The sequence below is a fragment of the Marmota monax genome, unplaced genomic scaffold (assembly GCF_021218885.2).
Source record: "Marmota monax isolate L192 unplaced genomic scaffold, Marmota_monax_Labrador192_F-V1.1 WCK01_AAM20220418_F8-fsc00228, whole genome shotgun sequence".
NCBI classification, from domain to species: domain Eukaryota; kingdom Metazoa; phylum Chordata; class Mammalia; order Rodentia; family Sciuridae; genus Marmota; species Marmota monax.
Window position 1 is genome coordinate 2,399,499 of NW_026695240.1, and position 18,131 is coordinate 2,417,629.

Genomic DNA, 18,131 nt, shown 5'->3' on the forward strand with positions numbered 1-18,131 from the left:
GTAAGAAATAAAAACAGAGCCAGAAATTAGATATGAAAAGGGGAGTGTCTTCCAGTCCTGATGGGAGCTGGAACTGAATGACTGAAAAATGGCTGATTATTTAAGAGTGAGTACATCAAAGGCAGGGATAAGGTTTCAGCAGGAGGAGTCTTGGTTTGGTGTTTGCTTCTCCGTGTGGCAGGGGTCTTGCAGTAAGCAGGGTGACTGGCATTTTGGCCAGTCACACCCATCTCTGAGAGGCTATGTGGCTCAAGTGGGTCACCCCATCTCTGGTGCTGTGCTGAACTTGAGCTGGAGCTAGGGAGGATACCACATGAACCAGGCGTTCTCAAATTGGTGGGGTTTACTACTGGGAGTTCCTGGTACTGTTATGGGGAGCCGCTTCAGAAAACACTCTTAAGTCCGAATTCAAATCAATGAGAGCTGGGACTGTGCTTGTGGCTCAGTGGTAGAGTACTCACCTAGCATGCACGAGGCACTGGGTTCAAGCCTGAGCACCACATAAACGTAAAATAAAGATATTGTGTCCACCTAAAACTTAAGAATAAATATTTTAAAAAAATCAATGAGAGCTTTATTTACTTGGCCAGGGACTGTCACCCACCCATAGAGACTGAAGCTTTATGGGAGAACAGCTGCTTCCTGGCCTGTATCCTGGGAACTTAAAGATAAAAATGTGAGTATGGATAATCTCTATTTGTACATAACTATTAACATGGCCTCCATAAAAAAAAAATAAAAAGCAAAGAGAGTGGATATTTATAGACCTCCCCAAACTTTCAAACTATTCTTTTATATGAGAAATTATTTATTGTACCTTGAACCATAAAGCAAGTCTGAACAAATATCAAATGACTGAAATTATACAAAACATCTCTTACATATGACCTAGAAGTCTCTCCATATGTTTGGAAATATACTTTCTTTTTTCTTTTTTGGCAGCACTGAGGATTGAACCCAGGGCTAGGCAATTGCTTTATATCCCCCATACTGGAAATATACTTTTAAATAATACTTGTGAATAACCACTGATTAAAGAAAACATTCTAAAGGAAATGAAGTTTTCATGAAAAAAAAATCTCACCTTTGAAAACCTATGGAATGCAATCGTACCCTCTAGTAGGAAATGCTTCCAGGAAGCTGAAATCGATGAGGAAATCATCTATCATCTTCTTTTTTTGGTGTGTTTTAGGTGGTCACACAGTATCTTTATTTTTTAATTTTTATGTGGTGCTAAGGGTCGAACCCAGTGCCTCATGCATGCTAGGTGAGCACTCTACCTCTGAGCCACAACCCCAGCCCATCATTTATCATCTGATAATAGAAAAATTTAAAATTCAAAAAAGAAAATAATAGATTAAACACAAATATAAAGTGGGAAGCAAAATTCAGTTAAATTAAGAGCTTAGTTAAATTAAGAGTTGACAAGTTGAGTGCTTGCCTCACATGTGGGTGCACCACATAAAATAAAACAAAGATTAAAAAAAAACATACATTTGGGCTGGGGTTGTAGACAGTGGCAGAGTGCTTGCTTAGCATGTATGAGGCACTGAGTTTGATCCTCAGCACCACATAAAAATAAATAAAATACAGGTCCATCAACAACTAAAAAATTTTTCTTAAAAATTAACTACATTTTATAATTCTTGAAAACTGATTTCCTTGAGGACATCTTTATTGAAAATGAAATGTATAAAAGAAAATACAGGGGCTGGGGTTGTGGCTCAAGCGGTAGAGTGCTCGCCTAGCACTATGAGGCACTGGGTTCACTCCTCAGCACCACATAAAAATAAAATATTGTGTCCACCTAAAACAAAATAATAAATATTTAAAAAAGAAAATACAGAACATCTTCCTCATTGGTGTTCTGTCTGCATAGTGTTATTAGTTAATTGAGTCAGTCCCTTATTGAGGTACATAAATATTTTTATCCCTTGAAATAAAAATGAGATGACTATCTTTGTATATATTGCTAATGTCCATATGCAAATATATTAAAGCTATATTCATGAAGTGGAATTGCTGTGTCAGTGCATATGTGCAGTTTTTCAAAGGCCAAATTTCAGTCCCACATGGGAGACAGGTTAGGGCAAGTCTTTGTCATCCCCCATGTGACTCCATCTGCTTATGCATGATAGGGTTTGGACTGCTGTCCATTGTATGGGCATTGCAGACTCTCATGGCCATTATCTATCCAGGCTTGTCCTGCCACCTGGGCCTCCGGCTCCTCTGAACTTTCCAGAGCCCTGTGCCAAGCCCTCACTTGGTTCCATCACCTCCTTTCCCTCTGTCCATCTTCCCTGGAGAAGCCTAAGCCAAATGTGACTCGGGAAGCTTTTCAGCACTCCCACTGGGTTCAGCCCATCACTCTCTTTCTCTACTACAGCTAACATGATCTCCACCATCTTAGCCTAGAGACTCAGCCTGATGGGGGGCTAGGAGAAAAAATTGACCTAGTGAGTAAGGAACAGCTTCTAGCCAGAAACCCCTGCTCTGAGAGCCCATCTTTCCCACTGATGGCTTTAGGCTTGACCCTCCTGTCTCCCATGGAGGCAGGATTCTACGAGCATAAGTCATTGATCTTTCCCTCAGTTTTACATGCTAATAATGGATGTTAATCTTGAATCTTTCAGCATCTCTTCCATTGAATTATAATTATTTTCTCATAATTTATATTAGAAAGATGTTCAATATACTAAAGCAAAAATAAATAAATAAATGAATACATAAAAGGCCAAATTTCCTTTGTTTAGTTTCACTGATTTACATTCCTTTCTACAATGTAGTAGAGTGCCCATTTCCCCATACTTTTTTCAAAACAATTTTTAAAACTCTTATTTTGGCCAGCCTGTTAAGTGGCAAATGTTATATTTTTAATTTTCCATTTTTATCTACGTTTTCCTATTTTTAAATACCACTTACAATTTCTGTGATTACAATGTCTTTTGTTGTCATTTTGTGTTGGGTTATTTTTCTAATTGCTTAAGACTTCTGAATATGAGGGGTATTAACTTTCCCCCCAGACTTTGGTCTATTATTTATCTTATTTTGATTTCTTAGAACTGAGAAATTGGGGATTATATATAAATTTATCAATTTGTTCTTGGATGGTATCTGTTTTGGTATTATATTTAGAGATCATTTTTTCCACTTGAATATATTTTTTAAAATCTTTTGTTTTCCTCTTTTACGGTCAGATTTTAAAATGTAATTAATTAATCAGAGTTTTAGGTATTTACAATATTATTTTTCATAGTTAGCTACCTTGTTGTCTCAGCACTATCTACTTATATATCCATATTTGCCTAACAGGCACAAAGCCCTGGCATCAATCCCCACTAGCTCATACAAACAAAAATGTCCACCTTTGTCCTAACAATTTTAAATGCAGACTTTATCATAGGCTGAGTTCCAGTATGTATTTGGGTCTGTTTCTTGACTATTCTTTTGTCCTGTTGATCTACCAATTTCTTCCTGCATCATAATCAAATTTATTTTGGACTCCCAACATTATAAAATGCATTGATAGCTGGCAGGGCTAGGCTCCACTCCATGCATTACCTTTTTTTTAAAAAAAGATATACATTTTTAAGTGGCAGTGTGGCCCTTCCTTTTTTTTTTTTTTCAATTTGTTTATTTTTATGTGGCACTGAAGATCGAACCCAGTGCCTTACACATGCTAGGCAAGCACTCTATCACTGCGCTACAACCCCAGCCCCCCAGCCCTTTTTATATTTTATTTAGAGACAGGGTCTCACTAAGTTGTTGAGGCTGACCTTGAACTTGTGATCCTCTTGCCTCAGCCTCCTGAGCTGTTGGGATTAGGCATGAGCCAGCATACCCAGCATCATGCATTACTCTTATTAATTTTCCAGAATGTTCCTGGCTATTTTTTCTTACCAGTCTTCCACATTAAATGCCTTTCTACTGTCTTATAATTTCCAAGCAGCAGTAGTCAATACAATTGAAGAAGGGAAACAGCATAAATTAATGTTAGGTGCTTAATATGTATTCTAGAATATAAGTGCTGAACAACTATTATTTTTAAAAATTTTGTTCTTATTCTTAAATATTATTAAATTTTAAACAACTCAGCATTCCAAAATTAAGTGACCCTGGATCAAAGGCTCACAAATCCCAGTAGGTTAGCTTGCTAGGCCTTTGGATAGAGAAATCTTACAAAGAAATGAATTCCTGTTGGCTGACTTCTCTACTCAATAAACAGGTATAAACTGGAAAAAAAATGAAATTAATTCCTATCATATGCCTCAATAAATGTATCTGAGGATTGCTAGGAGCCATCTGTGAAATGTGCATGAACCCAATCCACACGGAAGCCATTGACTAGGAAAGTCTGGGATCTGGGAACTCCTAGGGGTACTCCTGCTGATTTGCCACTGCCCAGTACACGTGATATCCTCCTTAGCTCTGCCAGGTTCAGCACTGCACTGGAGTTGGGGCGACCCGCTGGACCTGCTGAAGCTACATAGCCACACAGCTCAGATGGGTGTGGCTTGCCAAGATGCCAATCAATCTGTTTGCTGCAAGTCCCCTGGCACACCTGGAAGCAAGACTCCTCCCGCTGAAACCTTATCTCTGCCTTTGATGTACTCTCCCTTAAATAAAGTACTGGAGCCATTTTCTAATTGTTCTGTTCCAGCTCCTCTTTGAACCTAATTTTGGGCTCTGACTCTTATTTCTTTTCTCTCATTTTCTCAGGTGGCTCATCACCTTCTAATCAGGAAGGCTTGCTAGGCCTTTGGATAGAAAAATCTTACAAAATTTGGCAGGGTGCTGGCCGCCCCGCAGTAGAGGATCGTCTCCTAAAGCAACCTACATTAAACAGTTATATTCATAAAATAGATTATACTAAACTCATTATATCCATAAAAAAGTAAAATCTCAGATTATCAATATAGTCTACCACTTAAACTGCTAAGGAACATGCCACTCAAACTCACAGCATGTTTTTCTATTATGTATCAGCAAGTAGCACATATAAATTCTTAATTTTCATTAGGTCATGACCATTTTCATAGTCCTCAAGAAAGAAATTCACCAAGTACAAGGCTAAGCACAACTTATTCATTATATAATTTGTTCATACATGTACTATCTCAATTTATTTGTTCCACCAACTGTGGAAAGCAGACTTGGACCATGGTCTTTGACTGCCTCAGAGCTGTGGCTGCACTTTGCCCTGAACATTCTGTGTAAAGGTGCAGGATAAGATGGCCCAGGATCTATGGTAGCACCCTGCCTGAGGAAGTTCTGTGCAAAAGTTCAGAATGTTTCATGCAAAGCATGGAACAATAACAGTCTTGACCTTGAGTTTAGACACCAGCTGCCAGGAACAGAGTTCTGAGCATAACAAGATAACCAAAATAACTTGCAAGTGCTATAGCCTTCAAGCCTCCCTACTTTGCAGAAACTTTCCCACAAATAGCCTTTTGATAATAAAATCTACATAATAAACATGCTATGCCAGCTCTGGGTCACTATTCCTCCATCAAAGGAAGGTATCCCACCTGGTCCCAGCTTTCTCTTTATAAATGTTTGTGTGTCTTTCTTAATCCCACATTGCCTCTGCCTGTCTCTAGGGTTCGGCCATGCAGGTTGCAGCAATGAACTCTTTTTGGCATTCTGGTGAAGCCTGTGATAGTCAGCAATTTGTGGTTGTTGTCTTTTTTTTTTGAGACAGAGTCTTGCTAAGTTGCCCAGGCTGATGTCAAACTCCTGGGCTCAAGTGATCCTCCAGTCTTAGCCTTCCTAGTAGTTGGGACTGCGACATGCCATTATGCCAGACAGGAATATTTTTAAATATATGCTGTAATGTACAAATGACTAAAAATTAAACAATTTAAATATCTTTCCTAAAAATTTTTTTTAAATTTGAGGCCTTGCAATTTATGTGTTTATCAACATACAGAAAATATGGCAATAAATCTATTAACTACTAAGTTTCAAAGTAATGAAATATAAATGATGTCTTAAGGTAATGAAATATAAATGATATCTTAAGATATCTTTAACACTGTAATGTGACATGAAGATACACGATTCTTCTTGCAATGAAGTATTTCTAATAACTGATTTGTTGTCCTCATTCATAAAAGAAAGCATGTCAAATTTCAAAACCGAATGAAAATAAATCTGTGATTTCTTCCAGAGTTCAAAAACTACCTTGAATTCTATGCATAGTTTCCCCAGAATAAAATATCCCTTGCCATCTACTTCCCAATTCATAGGTCATAGGCACAGCAGACAAAGACATGACAGCACAGAACACCAAGCACAGCTCAATATGGGAAATACTTGGATTTCTCATCTTTGGTAAACTCATGCTAGCTCAGAAAGTGTAAACCTGGTCTGTATTCAGCCTTGGCAGGTGATGAATGGGTAAGAGTTAAAAAAAAAAAATCACTGAAGCAGAATTAATTCTGATAAGAAGCAGAATTAATTCTGATAAGAGTTATTTTCTAATTTCTATAAGAAAATAAAAGTAGGAGCAGGCATGGTAGGTACACCTGTAATCCCACTTACTCAGAAGGCTAAGGCAGGAGGAGTGCAATTTTGAGGTTAGCGTGGGCAACTCAGTCAAACCCTGTCTCAAAAAATAAAAAGGGCTGGGATCTAGTTCCAATGCTTACCTAGCTTGCACAAGGCTCTGGGTTCAATCCCCAGTACCACTGCCCCCACCACACACACACACACACACACACAAAAAGGAGGGGAGGTGAGGAAAGAGAGAGAGAGAGAGAGAGAATACTTTGGAGGTTGGGGGGAACAGGTGTATGGAATGGCTGTTGAAACTTAAGTCAGATAAGTGGTTTTCTTAGTATGTAGAATGAGAAGATAACAGTGAAGGCTGGTTATGTTTCACTAAACTGAGCTCCTACAATGAACTGATTGCTTCCATCTAAAAGACTTGATTGTGGGGCTGGGGATGTGGCTCAAGTGGTAGCACGCTCGCCTGGCATGCGTGTGGCCTGGTTTCGATCCTTAGCACCACATACAAAAAACAAAGATGTTGTGTTCGCCGAAAAACTAAAAAAAAAAAAAAATAAATAAATATTAAAAATTCATTCTCTCTCTCTCTTAAAAAAAAAAAAAAAAGACTTGATTGTAACCTTGCGGGGTAAGATGCAAATCAGATACCTTCAGATCATTTAGTGAATGAGAAATACTGGTGTTACCCATGTATCTTTCCCTTCAGGTTTTTGTTACATGTATTATAGAGATAATGTTGAAAGGATCCTTCTTTGTTTCCTCTTATTGTAATTGTTATTATTATTAATTATTACTATTTCGCCTTTGCAGCTAGAACAATCCCAAGAAGTCCTTGAGCTTATCCTATGCTGAGGTTTACTAATTTGCCCTTGGGCTCTCCATCCAAATTGCACATACACTCTTTCCTCAGCCAATACCACTGGCCCTTCCTTCTCTAAATTTAAAAAGCAGTATGAATCATTTCCTAATGAACCTTTGGCAACTCACAATAAGGGTTTGAGGACTAAAGCATTGCTTCCACATTTGAGGTAGCAATTGTGAATGTACCCTATGTTTAGGTCCCTTTGTCAAAACACATGAAAACTTTATGTGTGTAAAAGTGTAAAAGTGATGTGCATCATTTGACATATACCATAATAAAGCTGATTTAAAGAAACCAGATGGATACAAAAATAACTACAATTATATGTTAAAAGACATTATGCTTTTGGTAAAGAATAGAAACTCTTATGAAAAATAAATACAGGGGTTTGGGGTTTAGCTCAGTGGTAGACTGCTTAACAAGTGTGAGGCCATGGGTTTGATCCCTAGAAGAAGAGGAGGAGGAGGAGGAGGAGGAAGGCGGCGGCTACAAAGGGTATATACATAAATTTAAAGAAAATGAATTAAACAGACATGTTGAAGAACATATTAAATACAGTTGAAGGGTAAATTAACCTACTAGAATTGAAGACATAACATCCAGTCATTTTATGAGGAAAAAATTAATAGAAATAGTGAAGAGAAAGTATAAGCATAAGGTATATAGTAATGAATTATAGCACATGGAACTGGGATCCTAGAAGGATAAGAGATGGTGAACATTTCAGAGGCAATATATAGAGATTAAAGAATGAAGAGCTGACTCCAATTTTTAAAAAACACCTAGCAATATAAAAATAAATTTAATTTTTTAAAAAAGTACTTAGAGCCAGGTGTGTTGATGCACACCTATAATCCCAGTAGCTCAGGAGGCTGAGGCAGGAGGATTACAAGTTCAAAGCTGACTCAGCCTTAGCAACTTAGTGAGGCCCAAGCAACTTAGCCAGACTCTGTCTCAAAATTAAATAAAAAGGGCTGGGGATATGGCTCAGTGGTTAAGCATCCCTAGGTTCAATCTCCAGTACCAAAAAAAGAAAGTAAAAAGAAAAAGAAAAGGCACTTAGAACCCTAAAAAGGGTAGAGAAAGAGAAAGAACCGAAAGAAGTAAATGGGTGGTGGCCAAAGACAAAACTGTAGAAGACTGTAGAGAAAAAGGAAGGGGGTTGAACAGGGTACCAGTTATGCTGGGCACTGCCTCCTCAATCAAGAACGGAAATCAGAAGAGAAGGTGTGCATAGGAAGTAGCTAGCAGCCAAACCAGAATCTGATGTTACTCAGGATATAGATGGAAACTGTCACTGTACAGTGACACCCCCCTCCCCCCAAAAAAAATATCACATACACAGCTGCAAGGCAAAAGAAGTAACAGATAAGGTCCAGAGGCCCACAGATTTGAGGCCCAGAAGAAGTGCACTTGCCCCACCCAGTACTTAGGCACATAGCTCCTTGAGCTCTGGGGTCTTCCCAAGCACTAAATCACTTCGGGGAGAAAAACAGCCCCAAAGCACATGTGCAGTCACTAAGAAGACTCCCCAAAAGAGAGTCACATGCACATCCCCAATGCAGTCCCAATGCTAGGAACCACACCCAGACCCAACAAGGCTCCCAATCCCACCTTTGTGGCCTGAACTCAACCACCTGCTTTGACCCACTAAAATGCACATTCTAAAGCCAGGTGCCTTTGCAATGTCTATAACCTGCACCTGCACACTGCCATAGAGGTTTGAGCTCGACACATACCCTGAGTGACTCATGACTCAGTACCCAGGTGACCACTGTGATGCAAGTGCTTCCTGTTATCTATGCAACTACACCAGGAGTTCAAGGCACATTTGAACTACATGAGAGGCTGAGGTCCTCTGAGTTCTCAGAGATCTATTTACCAGAGCTGTGGGTCACTTGTCGTTATCACCACAGTTGCTAGACTTTGATCTGGATCTAGAACCACCTGGGTGGAGATGAAGTCAGATGGGGCAGTGATATAATCTGGTGGGCAGGGATGGAAGTTCCCTGAGTTTAGTAGTGAGTATGTCAAGTAGAAGTTCCTGCCTGTGACATGAAGACCACCTTTAGATGTGACAAGTAAGTTCCCTACTCTAGAAGTGTTCAAAGATCATGAGTTCAAAGCCAGCCTCAGCAACAGCAAGGCACTAAGCAACTCAGTGAGACCCTGCCTCTAAATAAAATACAAAACAGGGCTCGGGATGTGGCTAATGGTTGTGTGTCACTGAGTTCAACCCCTGATATCCACACTCCTCCATAAAAAAAAAAAACCCACTCAGGTATCTGGCTTGGCTTTGGTGAGCATAGTCTTCCAGGTAGGTCACAGCAGCTGGCAGGTATTACCCTTACTTCTTTGAAACAGGCATGTACACTTCTTACACAGAAGCTTCCTGAGTCAGCACTCTCTGCAGTAGGTGATTGATTACTTCCTGGGAGGGTCTATTCCCAGGGAAAAGCAAGGCTGACCTTTCACTGGAAAGTAGGAAAAGTAGGAGGTACTGCTCTGCCTTGAATATGGGGGCTCAGTGAAAGGGCAGGGCAGGGCTTGTTCAGGTTACTTCTGCCAAAGGCCTCTAGGCTCCTAAGGCTTCTCTCTTTGACCTCTGTGTATTTCTCTACCATATGTGCCCTAGGAGCAGGAAAGCAGGGCTGCTGCCTACTTAAACAGCATGTTGGTGGATACAAAGAATTTCATCCTCAAAAATGAAAACCTGGAAGGCTGAAGAAGAAAACCATAACTAGGACCAGGTATATACTGAAGGCCTACCCAAGGCCTTGCAAGCCAAGAGAGTATATTAAAATAAACGTGGGGATTTCTAATGATCAACCATCACATTTAAGACCTCAAGGACTGACCCTTCTATGAAAACAATGAAAGAGAGAAGGTTGAGTGCTCATAAGCCATAAGTGACACCTAAATTGGAATTAGACATCAATGAATTTGAATGAAAATGAAAGTGAAGGGAAAAAATAAGGAAGGCAAAGAACAACTAGTGCTGGATCCATGTCACAATACTTCCATCACTCAACTGTATGACTGGCAATGAAAACCCAAGTCATATATATATATGAATGAATGAACATACCAAGCTAGAACTCTAGGATGATTGCATCAGCCTAGAAGAAATAGATGTTACTGAGCTGAGAGCGATGGAACTGACACCAAAGAATTACATCACCCTTTTCCATAGAAAGCCTTTTTTCTTTTGAAGGGTATCCCAAAATGAAAGTCCACGAAGCTTATGGAAGATGAGGAAGGACTGAGGAAAAATGTAAGAGTACAAGCAGCTGAGGAGATAGCATTACCCTGCCATATGGATCCCCAAAGTCTGCATTCTGGTTAGTAATATTGCCCAAGCCACTTTCTTCTTGGTCTCATTAAAATCATGAGTTAAGACATTAGCTAACACTAGAGAATGGTATGATTAGAGATAGAACCACTTCCTTTGACCTGTCTTTATACCTTTCTGTAACTTCAAAATGAGTTTGTAGCCAGTGGCACATACATGCAATCCCAGTGAGTCAGGAGGCCAAGGCAGGAGGATCATAAGTTCAAGACTGTAGGGCATGATGTAATGTGGGCATGTTGCATCAGAAAAGAGGAAACTTAACTTGCTGGCTGCACCCGCTTCCCAGTCCTGGGGCCACATGTGGCTAAGAGAGCACCTAGAGATTAGCCAGAAGGCATTGCCCTGGGTTGTGATGAAGAATCGGACCACCTCTAGGATAGGCTCAGAACCCTTCTGCCCTCACGGACATTACTGCCTGTAGGATGGGAGTAGATGTAAATTCTCCCCACCCTGCTGACCTTTATCCTGACTGGCTCCTGTACATTATATTAGCTGTGTATGTTTTCTCATTAAATGAGATCCTGCTTTGACTGTTCTCCCTGGCCCACTTGATTGTCCTAGGGAAGGGAGGGCTTTACCTTTCTCAGCTCCTCCTGGTCGGGGCATGCTTTCCCCATCTCTCCTGCAGGTCAGGAGGAAACAGGAGGCTAAAAAACCCTGACACAAGACCTGCCTCAGCAACTTTGCAACATACATGGTGCCAGAGCTAAACACTAGCACACAAAGTATTATCAGGTCAGGAGAAAGAGCATGGACAACAGAGAAGTTCAAGCTTCAGGCACAGGATCCATCCATCTCCAGAAGACCTACACACAGGCAAGTGCCCACATGCACACGTACACACACACACACACACACACATGCTGAGGCAGCACCATCATCTACAGGCTCTGATCCACATGCTGGGGCTCCTCTGGAAACAGCAGCCACAAGGCTCACAGGCAGTCCCACTCTCCCTTGGCCCAGGGCAGACTCTAGGGATATTCACAGGTACATCCTCACTCAGGCCTGAGGAAGGGGTACCAGGCCTGTGTTGAGGCACCACAGTGAGATTTCCCTCAGCCTTACTGGGTGGCCCCATGTACTTCCAGGATCTGCAGCCATCCACTGTAACATCAGGAGTTCTCAGGACTAGTTCTTCACAAAGGAGCAAGAGCTATGTCCTGCTCACACTGGCAGGAAAGCTCTTGTTCTTCAAATCCTTGGGGACAGTTGCTTAGCAACCCTGGTGGTCATTGTGATGCAAGCTCAGGCCAATGGCCAATCACATCAAGTAGGGCCCCCAGGAAGCTGGGGTAGGGGGCGGGCAAGGCTGACTTTCTCTACTTGGTGCTAAAGTCACTATACTTCTGGGTCACCTCAGCCACCACACCACTTTTTTGACCACATACACTGTGACACAGACACTCTGTATACCTCTGTGGATCCAAGTACAGCCTGGGATAGCTGATAATGGGATCAGATGGGGACAGAAACAAAATCCATTAAGAAGGCAAGATAAAGAGCTCAAATCCTGGAGTGGCAGTGTCAACCAAAACTTCAGTGATCCTGTGACCAGTACATTCCTTGACAAAGGCAGAGGACAAAGGAAGCAGACCCTGTGGAGGTGGCAGTACTCTAGGCTGGGGATGAGATAGAGCCATAGATGCTGTTAGGTCGGTTTGAGGTGGCTAAGGGAACAAAGCACCAGGCAACCTGCACGGGAAAGAACAACTAATCAGGTGCTAAAAAACACTTCAGGTGCTTTCTGATATCACAAGGATATTCTCCATCCTGCTGACATATGCTTCCTCCCTGCACACTAGCACTGTCTAGAGGAGCTATTGGATCTTTGCTGCCAGGTGAATACTGAAGCTTATAGTTTGGGGTTCCTGGTAGAAACACCCTGCTCCATGCGTATCCCTTTCCTACCTGACACTGCTATGTTCACTTGGTAAATCTTCCGCAGTCATCTGTCTTGACAAGGATCAATATTGCTTCTCCTGGGACATAAAGTTCAGTCTTGATATTAGTTTTTCCTGGAAGTTAAAAAAAAAAAAAAAAAAGCACCTGTCAAATAGTCCTGATCTCACCAGACCTGAACATGAAAACAGCCAGGTGAAGAGACATAGGGAAGGGGCATGTCAGGGAATGGAACAGGAAATGAGAACCCTTTAAGACTTAAAAAAATAAATAAATAAAAACCAGAACCAGAAAGATTTCCCAGACAAATACCCCAAGCATTCAAAATATGAAGCAAAGAATTGTAGAGATGGTTGTGAGACCAGATTAGACACACCTAAAGAAAAACTGAGGTCTGGGATGTAGTGCTCAGTAGTGAAGCACTTTCCTTACATGCAGGAAGCGAGGGTTCAATCACCAGCTCAAAAAAAAATAGAAAGAAAGAAAGAAAAAGAAAAATTAAACTACCTGGAATGGAAGACATATATTATAAAATATGAGAAGTTAAGTGTTGAAAATAGTGAAAAAAAAAAAAAAAACAGCACTTGTCAAATAAATAGCCCTGATCTCACCAGACCTGAACATGAAAGAGGTTTTTTTTTGTTTTGTTTGTTTGTTTTTTTTCCTATTGGGGGTTGAACCACTGAGGCACATTCCCAGCACTTTTTTTTTTTTTTTTTTTTTGTAATTCAGTAAGTTGCTTAATGCTTAAGTTGTCTGGGATGGTTTCAAACTTCAATCCGCCTGCCTCAGCCTCCCAAGTCACTAGGATTACAAGGGTGCATCACTATGCCCAGCTTGAAAATTCTTAAGAAACAAGAATCAAGTCAACTCCAGATATATTGGGAACAGGTTAAAAAAAAAAAGTGTCATTGCCCCATCTATCAACTTCAACTCTTTTTTATTTAACTATGTTTCTAAATTACAAAAATAATTTTATGTCTGCCCTGAAAATATATTTATTTTAATAATATATAAAACTATTTTAATAGCACAGTGTTTTAAAGTAAACTTGTACCAGTGTTTCTAGAAGGACACCATATGGATGGAAACACATAAATTGTTTTTGATAGTCAATATTAAATCTTTGGATATGTAAAAATCTAAATCAGTATTGTTCTCTAAGGAGAGAAAATAGATGGCTGAGGAAAGAAGTTGGTTATTATATACTTAACTACAAGCATTTTTATATTTTTTGAATTTTGGTTCACATGATGCTAAGATGAATCCTCATCTTTTTTATTCAAAAATTTTGACTCAGGTTGGGGATATAGCTCAGTTGGTAGAGTTCTTGCCTGGCATGCACAAGTTTCCCCAGCACCATCAAAAAAAAAAAAATTCTGTCATTTGCCTTAGTAGGAATTTCCTTGATATACCTTACCTTCATCTATATTGTTAGTTTACATAGGCAATTTTTAGTAGTTATCTCAAAGCACCACAGTAAATATGCTGTATTCTATTATTTCTTTATTATCTCAGTGTCCATAACAAAACATCTTTCTTTCTTGTAGCCCACAGTCTCCATTGTCAAAAATTTTTTCCATTTATTTACTCAGTTTTTACCTCTAACTTATGCTTTCACTTTATGAAATAGTTTTCTTCTGCTTCCATTGATATATCAACAATGCATGTCTCATTTATGCTTAAGTTCAAAAATTGTAAACATATTTAATTTCTTAATTGAGTTTTAAAATATATACATTTTAATAAACAATTCTGATTTTTAAAATATGACAGTTTAATATCACTTAACCGTAAAATCCTTCATCTGATCTGTAGATGAAATATGGCTCCTTTCTATTTCTTTAACTTTATTTTAGTACCCTGTCTTACTTTCCACACTTTAGGCTAGTTAACTAAAAGTCCAAGGTGAGCCTGAAACTTTTTTTTTTTCCACAATGTATGGAAATAGTAAAAAGTATCAGGGGGTTATCAAAAGGATACAATAGCCAGCTTTAGAGGGTCCCAGTGGCCAATTATTAGGTAATCCAAGCTTCAAAATGAAGTAGACAGGTTATAATTCATTGAATAACATAAAATGATGGCTGCGAAAGGAAAGATCTTCCTTATAGTAAAATGTCAACTATTAACTATAATAAGAAAAGTAATTAGAAAATCACAACACAACCATTGTAGACATTAAATGGCTCATCATCAGGGATGCTAAATTAGTGGGTAAGAGTTTGAAGAGGAAGGATATTTACATAATTTTAAAATACCTTCCCACAAAACACTGAACTACTATAAAGGGGAATTTGATAATTGAACAGTGGATAAGCTGCAAGAACACCTTAATTAAGAGAATGGAGTTAGCACCACTGACTTCCTAATGTGATGAACTAAAAAGGAAAAAGCATTATGCACATAATATACTTGCCAAAGCACCACAACATGCATCTTACTATTAGGAAATATTAGATGAACACAATTTAAGGATATTTTACAAAATAAATGGCCAGTATTTTTCAATAATGTCAATGTCATGAAAGACAAAAGTGATGTGACCTACTCTTGTGTGATTAATTAAAAATATATAAGGGTATGGGGGCAATGGCACATGCCTATAATCCCAGAGGCTTGGGAGGCTCAGGCAGGAGGATTGCAAGTTTAAAGCCAGCCTCGGAAACTTAGTGAAGCCCTAAGCAGCTTAATATATATATATATATATCCAATATAAAAGGTAGAGAATAAGCTTTTTTTTTTCCTTCTCTTTTCCTTTTTAGTTCATCACATTAGGAAGTCAGTGATGCTAACTCCATTCTCTTAATTTGATTTGGACAGAAAAGAGAAATGAACATGGAAGTGCTTTTGGAAATTAGAAATGATCAAATAATGAAGCTAGAATATAGTAAAAACATTTTTTTACAAAGTCAAAATTCTTAAAGCAAAGGTATAAAGAAAACAGGGAGGCTGGGGATATGGCTCAAGTAGTAGCACGCTCACCTGGCATGTGTGAGGCACTGGGTACGATCCTCAGCACCACATAAAAAATAAAAATAAAGATATTGTGTCTACTTAAAGCTAAAAAATAAAATTTTTTTAAAAATAGGAAGAAAAAAATTTAGAGGCAAAACTCACAAAATGTCCTCCCATTAAATAAAAATTCCCTTAAGAGAAAAAAATCAAAAGTAGAGAAGATTGTGAAAAAGAAAAAAAAGAGGGGAGGAAGAGGAAGAAAGAAGAAAAAAGTAAAAAACTCTCACAGCTGGAACCTGTATAGACAGCATTAGACTTGACTGCACTACTACTGGAAAACTATGAAGTGACGTCTCCAAATTTCAAATCCAGGCAAAGTAGGATAGTAGAATAAAGACGTTTGCTATGAACGAAACATAAAAACTTATTTGTATAGCACATGCATCTTAAGAAATTTACTGGAAAAAGAACTTTAAAAAAAAAACTAGCTAAATTTCAAGTTACAATACAATTGGAGCCACAGAATGAAGGATTGAAATACTACTTGAATGTTTGAACAATTGAAAAAAAAATCATCCGTGAACATTTATTATGTGTTTCAAATACTTCTGGAAAGTAGCAACAGATACAAAATGAGACCTTTTCCTTTCCAACATTTTTTTAAGTCAGTAATTATTTGCCTACCAATCACAGTATCACAGTCTGAGGGCATACTTAATGGCCAGATTTGGAATATCCAAATCCCAGCACTCATCTCACAGTGACCCCCTATAAGGATGGCTTTAGGCCTAAGCAGTTACATCTTAAAACAAACCTGCAGTCTCACCAGGCAAGTCACGGAGCCCTCCAATGTGTCAATCAGACATAGCCTGATAAAAGCAAGTCACTTTCCACAAGTCAGGTAGGAGTTAGGGTGAAGTCACATGTCATCTGTTATAACCCTGATAAGAGTCAGAAGTGTGACATCAGGGCGGAAATCACCAAACCACATGTCCTAACTCTAAGAATGAAAGATGTCACTAAGAAAGCTGGTAACAGTTGATAGGGACCCAAAGGATGAGCAGAAGCTCCCCAAATTTAATATAAATATTAAATTAAATAACCTAATTTTATATTAATATTAATCAAATGAACAGACATTCAAGCCAGCCGACACTGATGCACACAAAGCCTGAGAGCCTGATGAGGACCTGGACTGACATCGCAACCCTTCACATCTGCCTAAACCTCTTCTTTGTCCTCACTGCTCTCAAACTCTCCAGCAGCTTCTTGACTCTGGTGAGAAAAGGAAGTCTTCTTACAACCATCTCCTCAGCAAGCCGTCAACATCACCCCAAGGGGAAGCCTCTATTGGTTACTGATCTGATCGCTGGGGTCTGAGTGAGTGTGCATCTGCTGGAATAAAGACCAAAGACTTAAGACTTTGAAATCTAGCACTTACGCTTAGCGTGCAGAGGAAATGTCTGTAATAGGTCTGTCACGATTATGTTTGCAGTGCTTAGAAGTTAACATAGAATTGTTTGCTTTGAATTGTTTATCGCAATGCCCAGCATTAGGATTGTTATTTTCTTGATTAAGAACCTATAGATTTATGTATTAGGTGATTTGAGTGAATAAAACATTGAAAAGGGCAGAAACGCGTGGACATTCTCTCTCGCCCCTCTCTGTCACCCTTTTGCTCATCGCCACACCCGCAAACAGAACTCATGGAAAACAAGAACCAGAAGCCGCTGGCCTGGCAGACCATCCCCAAAATAGCATAGGATGAGACAGAGCCAAGTTCACAAAATCTCGGAAACTTCACAGACCGAGACACAGCTTGAAATATCCGAGACCCCAACACCAGTGTCAGAATCGGGCAGAATTATATGACATTTTCTAAGGTCCACCATATCCCAGTCCCCCCCCCCCCCACACACACACACACGCTGAGGCAGCACCATCATCTACAGGCTCTGATCCACATGCTGGGGCTCCTCTGGAAACAGCAGCCACAAGGCTCACAGGCAGTCCCACTCTCCCTTGGCCCAGGGCAGACTCTAGGGATATTCACAGGTACATCCTCACTCAGGCCTGAGGAAGGGGTACCAGGCCTGTGTTGAGGCACCACAGTGAGATTTCCCTCAGCCTTACTGGGTGGCCCCATGTACTTCCAGGATCTGCAGCCATCCACTGTAACATCAGGAGTTCTCAGGACTAGTTCTTCACAAAGGAGCAAGAGCTATGTCCTGCTCACACTGGCAGGAAAGCTCTTGTTCTTCAAATCCTTGGGGACAGTTGCTTAGCAACCCTGGTGGTCATTGTGATGCAAGCTCAGGCCAATGGCCAATCACATCAAGTAGGGCCCCCAGGAAGCTGGGGTAGGGGGCGGGCAAGGCTGACTTTCTCTACTTGGTGCTAAAGTCACTATACTTCTGGGTCACCTCAGCCACCACACCACTTTTTTGACCACATACACTGTGACACAGACACTCTGTATACCTCTGTGGATCCAAGTACAGCCTGGGATAGCTGATAATGGGATCAGATGGGGACAGAAACAAAATCCAT

The 18,131-nt window shown here is 39.8% G+C and overlaps 1 protein-coding gene across 25 annotated transcripts in view; it reads right to left on the reverse strand.

Moving 5' to 3' along the window:
• Positions 1-18,131, reverse strand: part of LOC124089953 (uncharacterized) — a 91,064-nt gene that overhangs the window by 47,799 nt on the left and 25,134 nt on the right. For 20 of the 25 annotated variants that reach the window (XR_009226345.1, XM_058577643.1, XM_058577647.1 and 17 more), the window contains one exon: positions 12,636-12,742. Coding sequence is in view for 22 of the 25 variants with exons in the window: in XM_058577643.1 (XP_058433626.1) it covers positions 12,636-12,676 (41 nt within the window). In the remaining 3 variants the exon portion in view is untranslated. The other 5 variants (XM_058577655.1, XM_058577657.1, XR_009226343.1 and 2 more) reach the window with 4 other exon arrangements.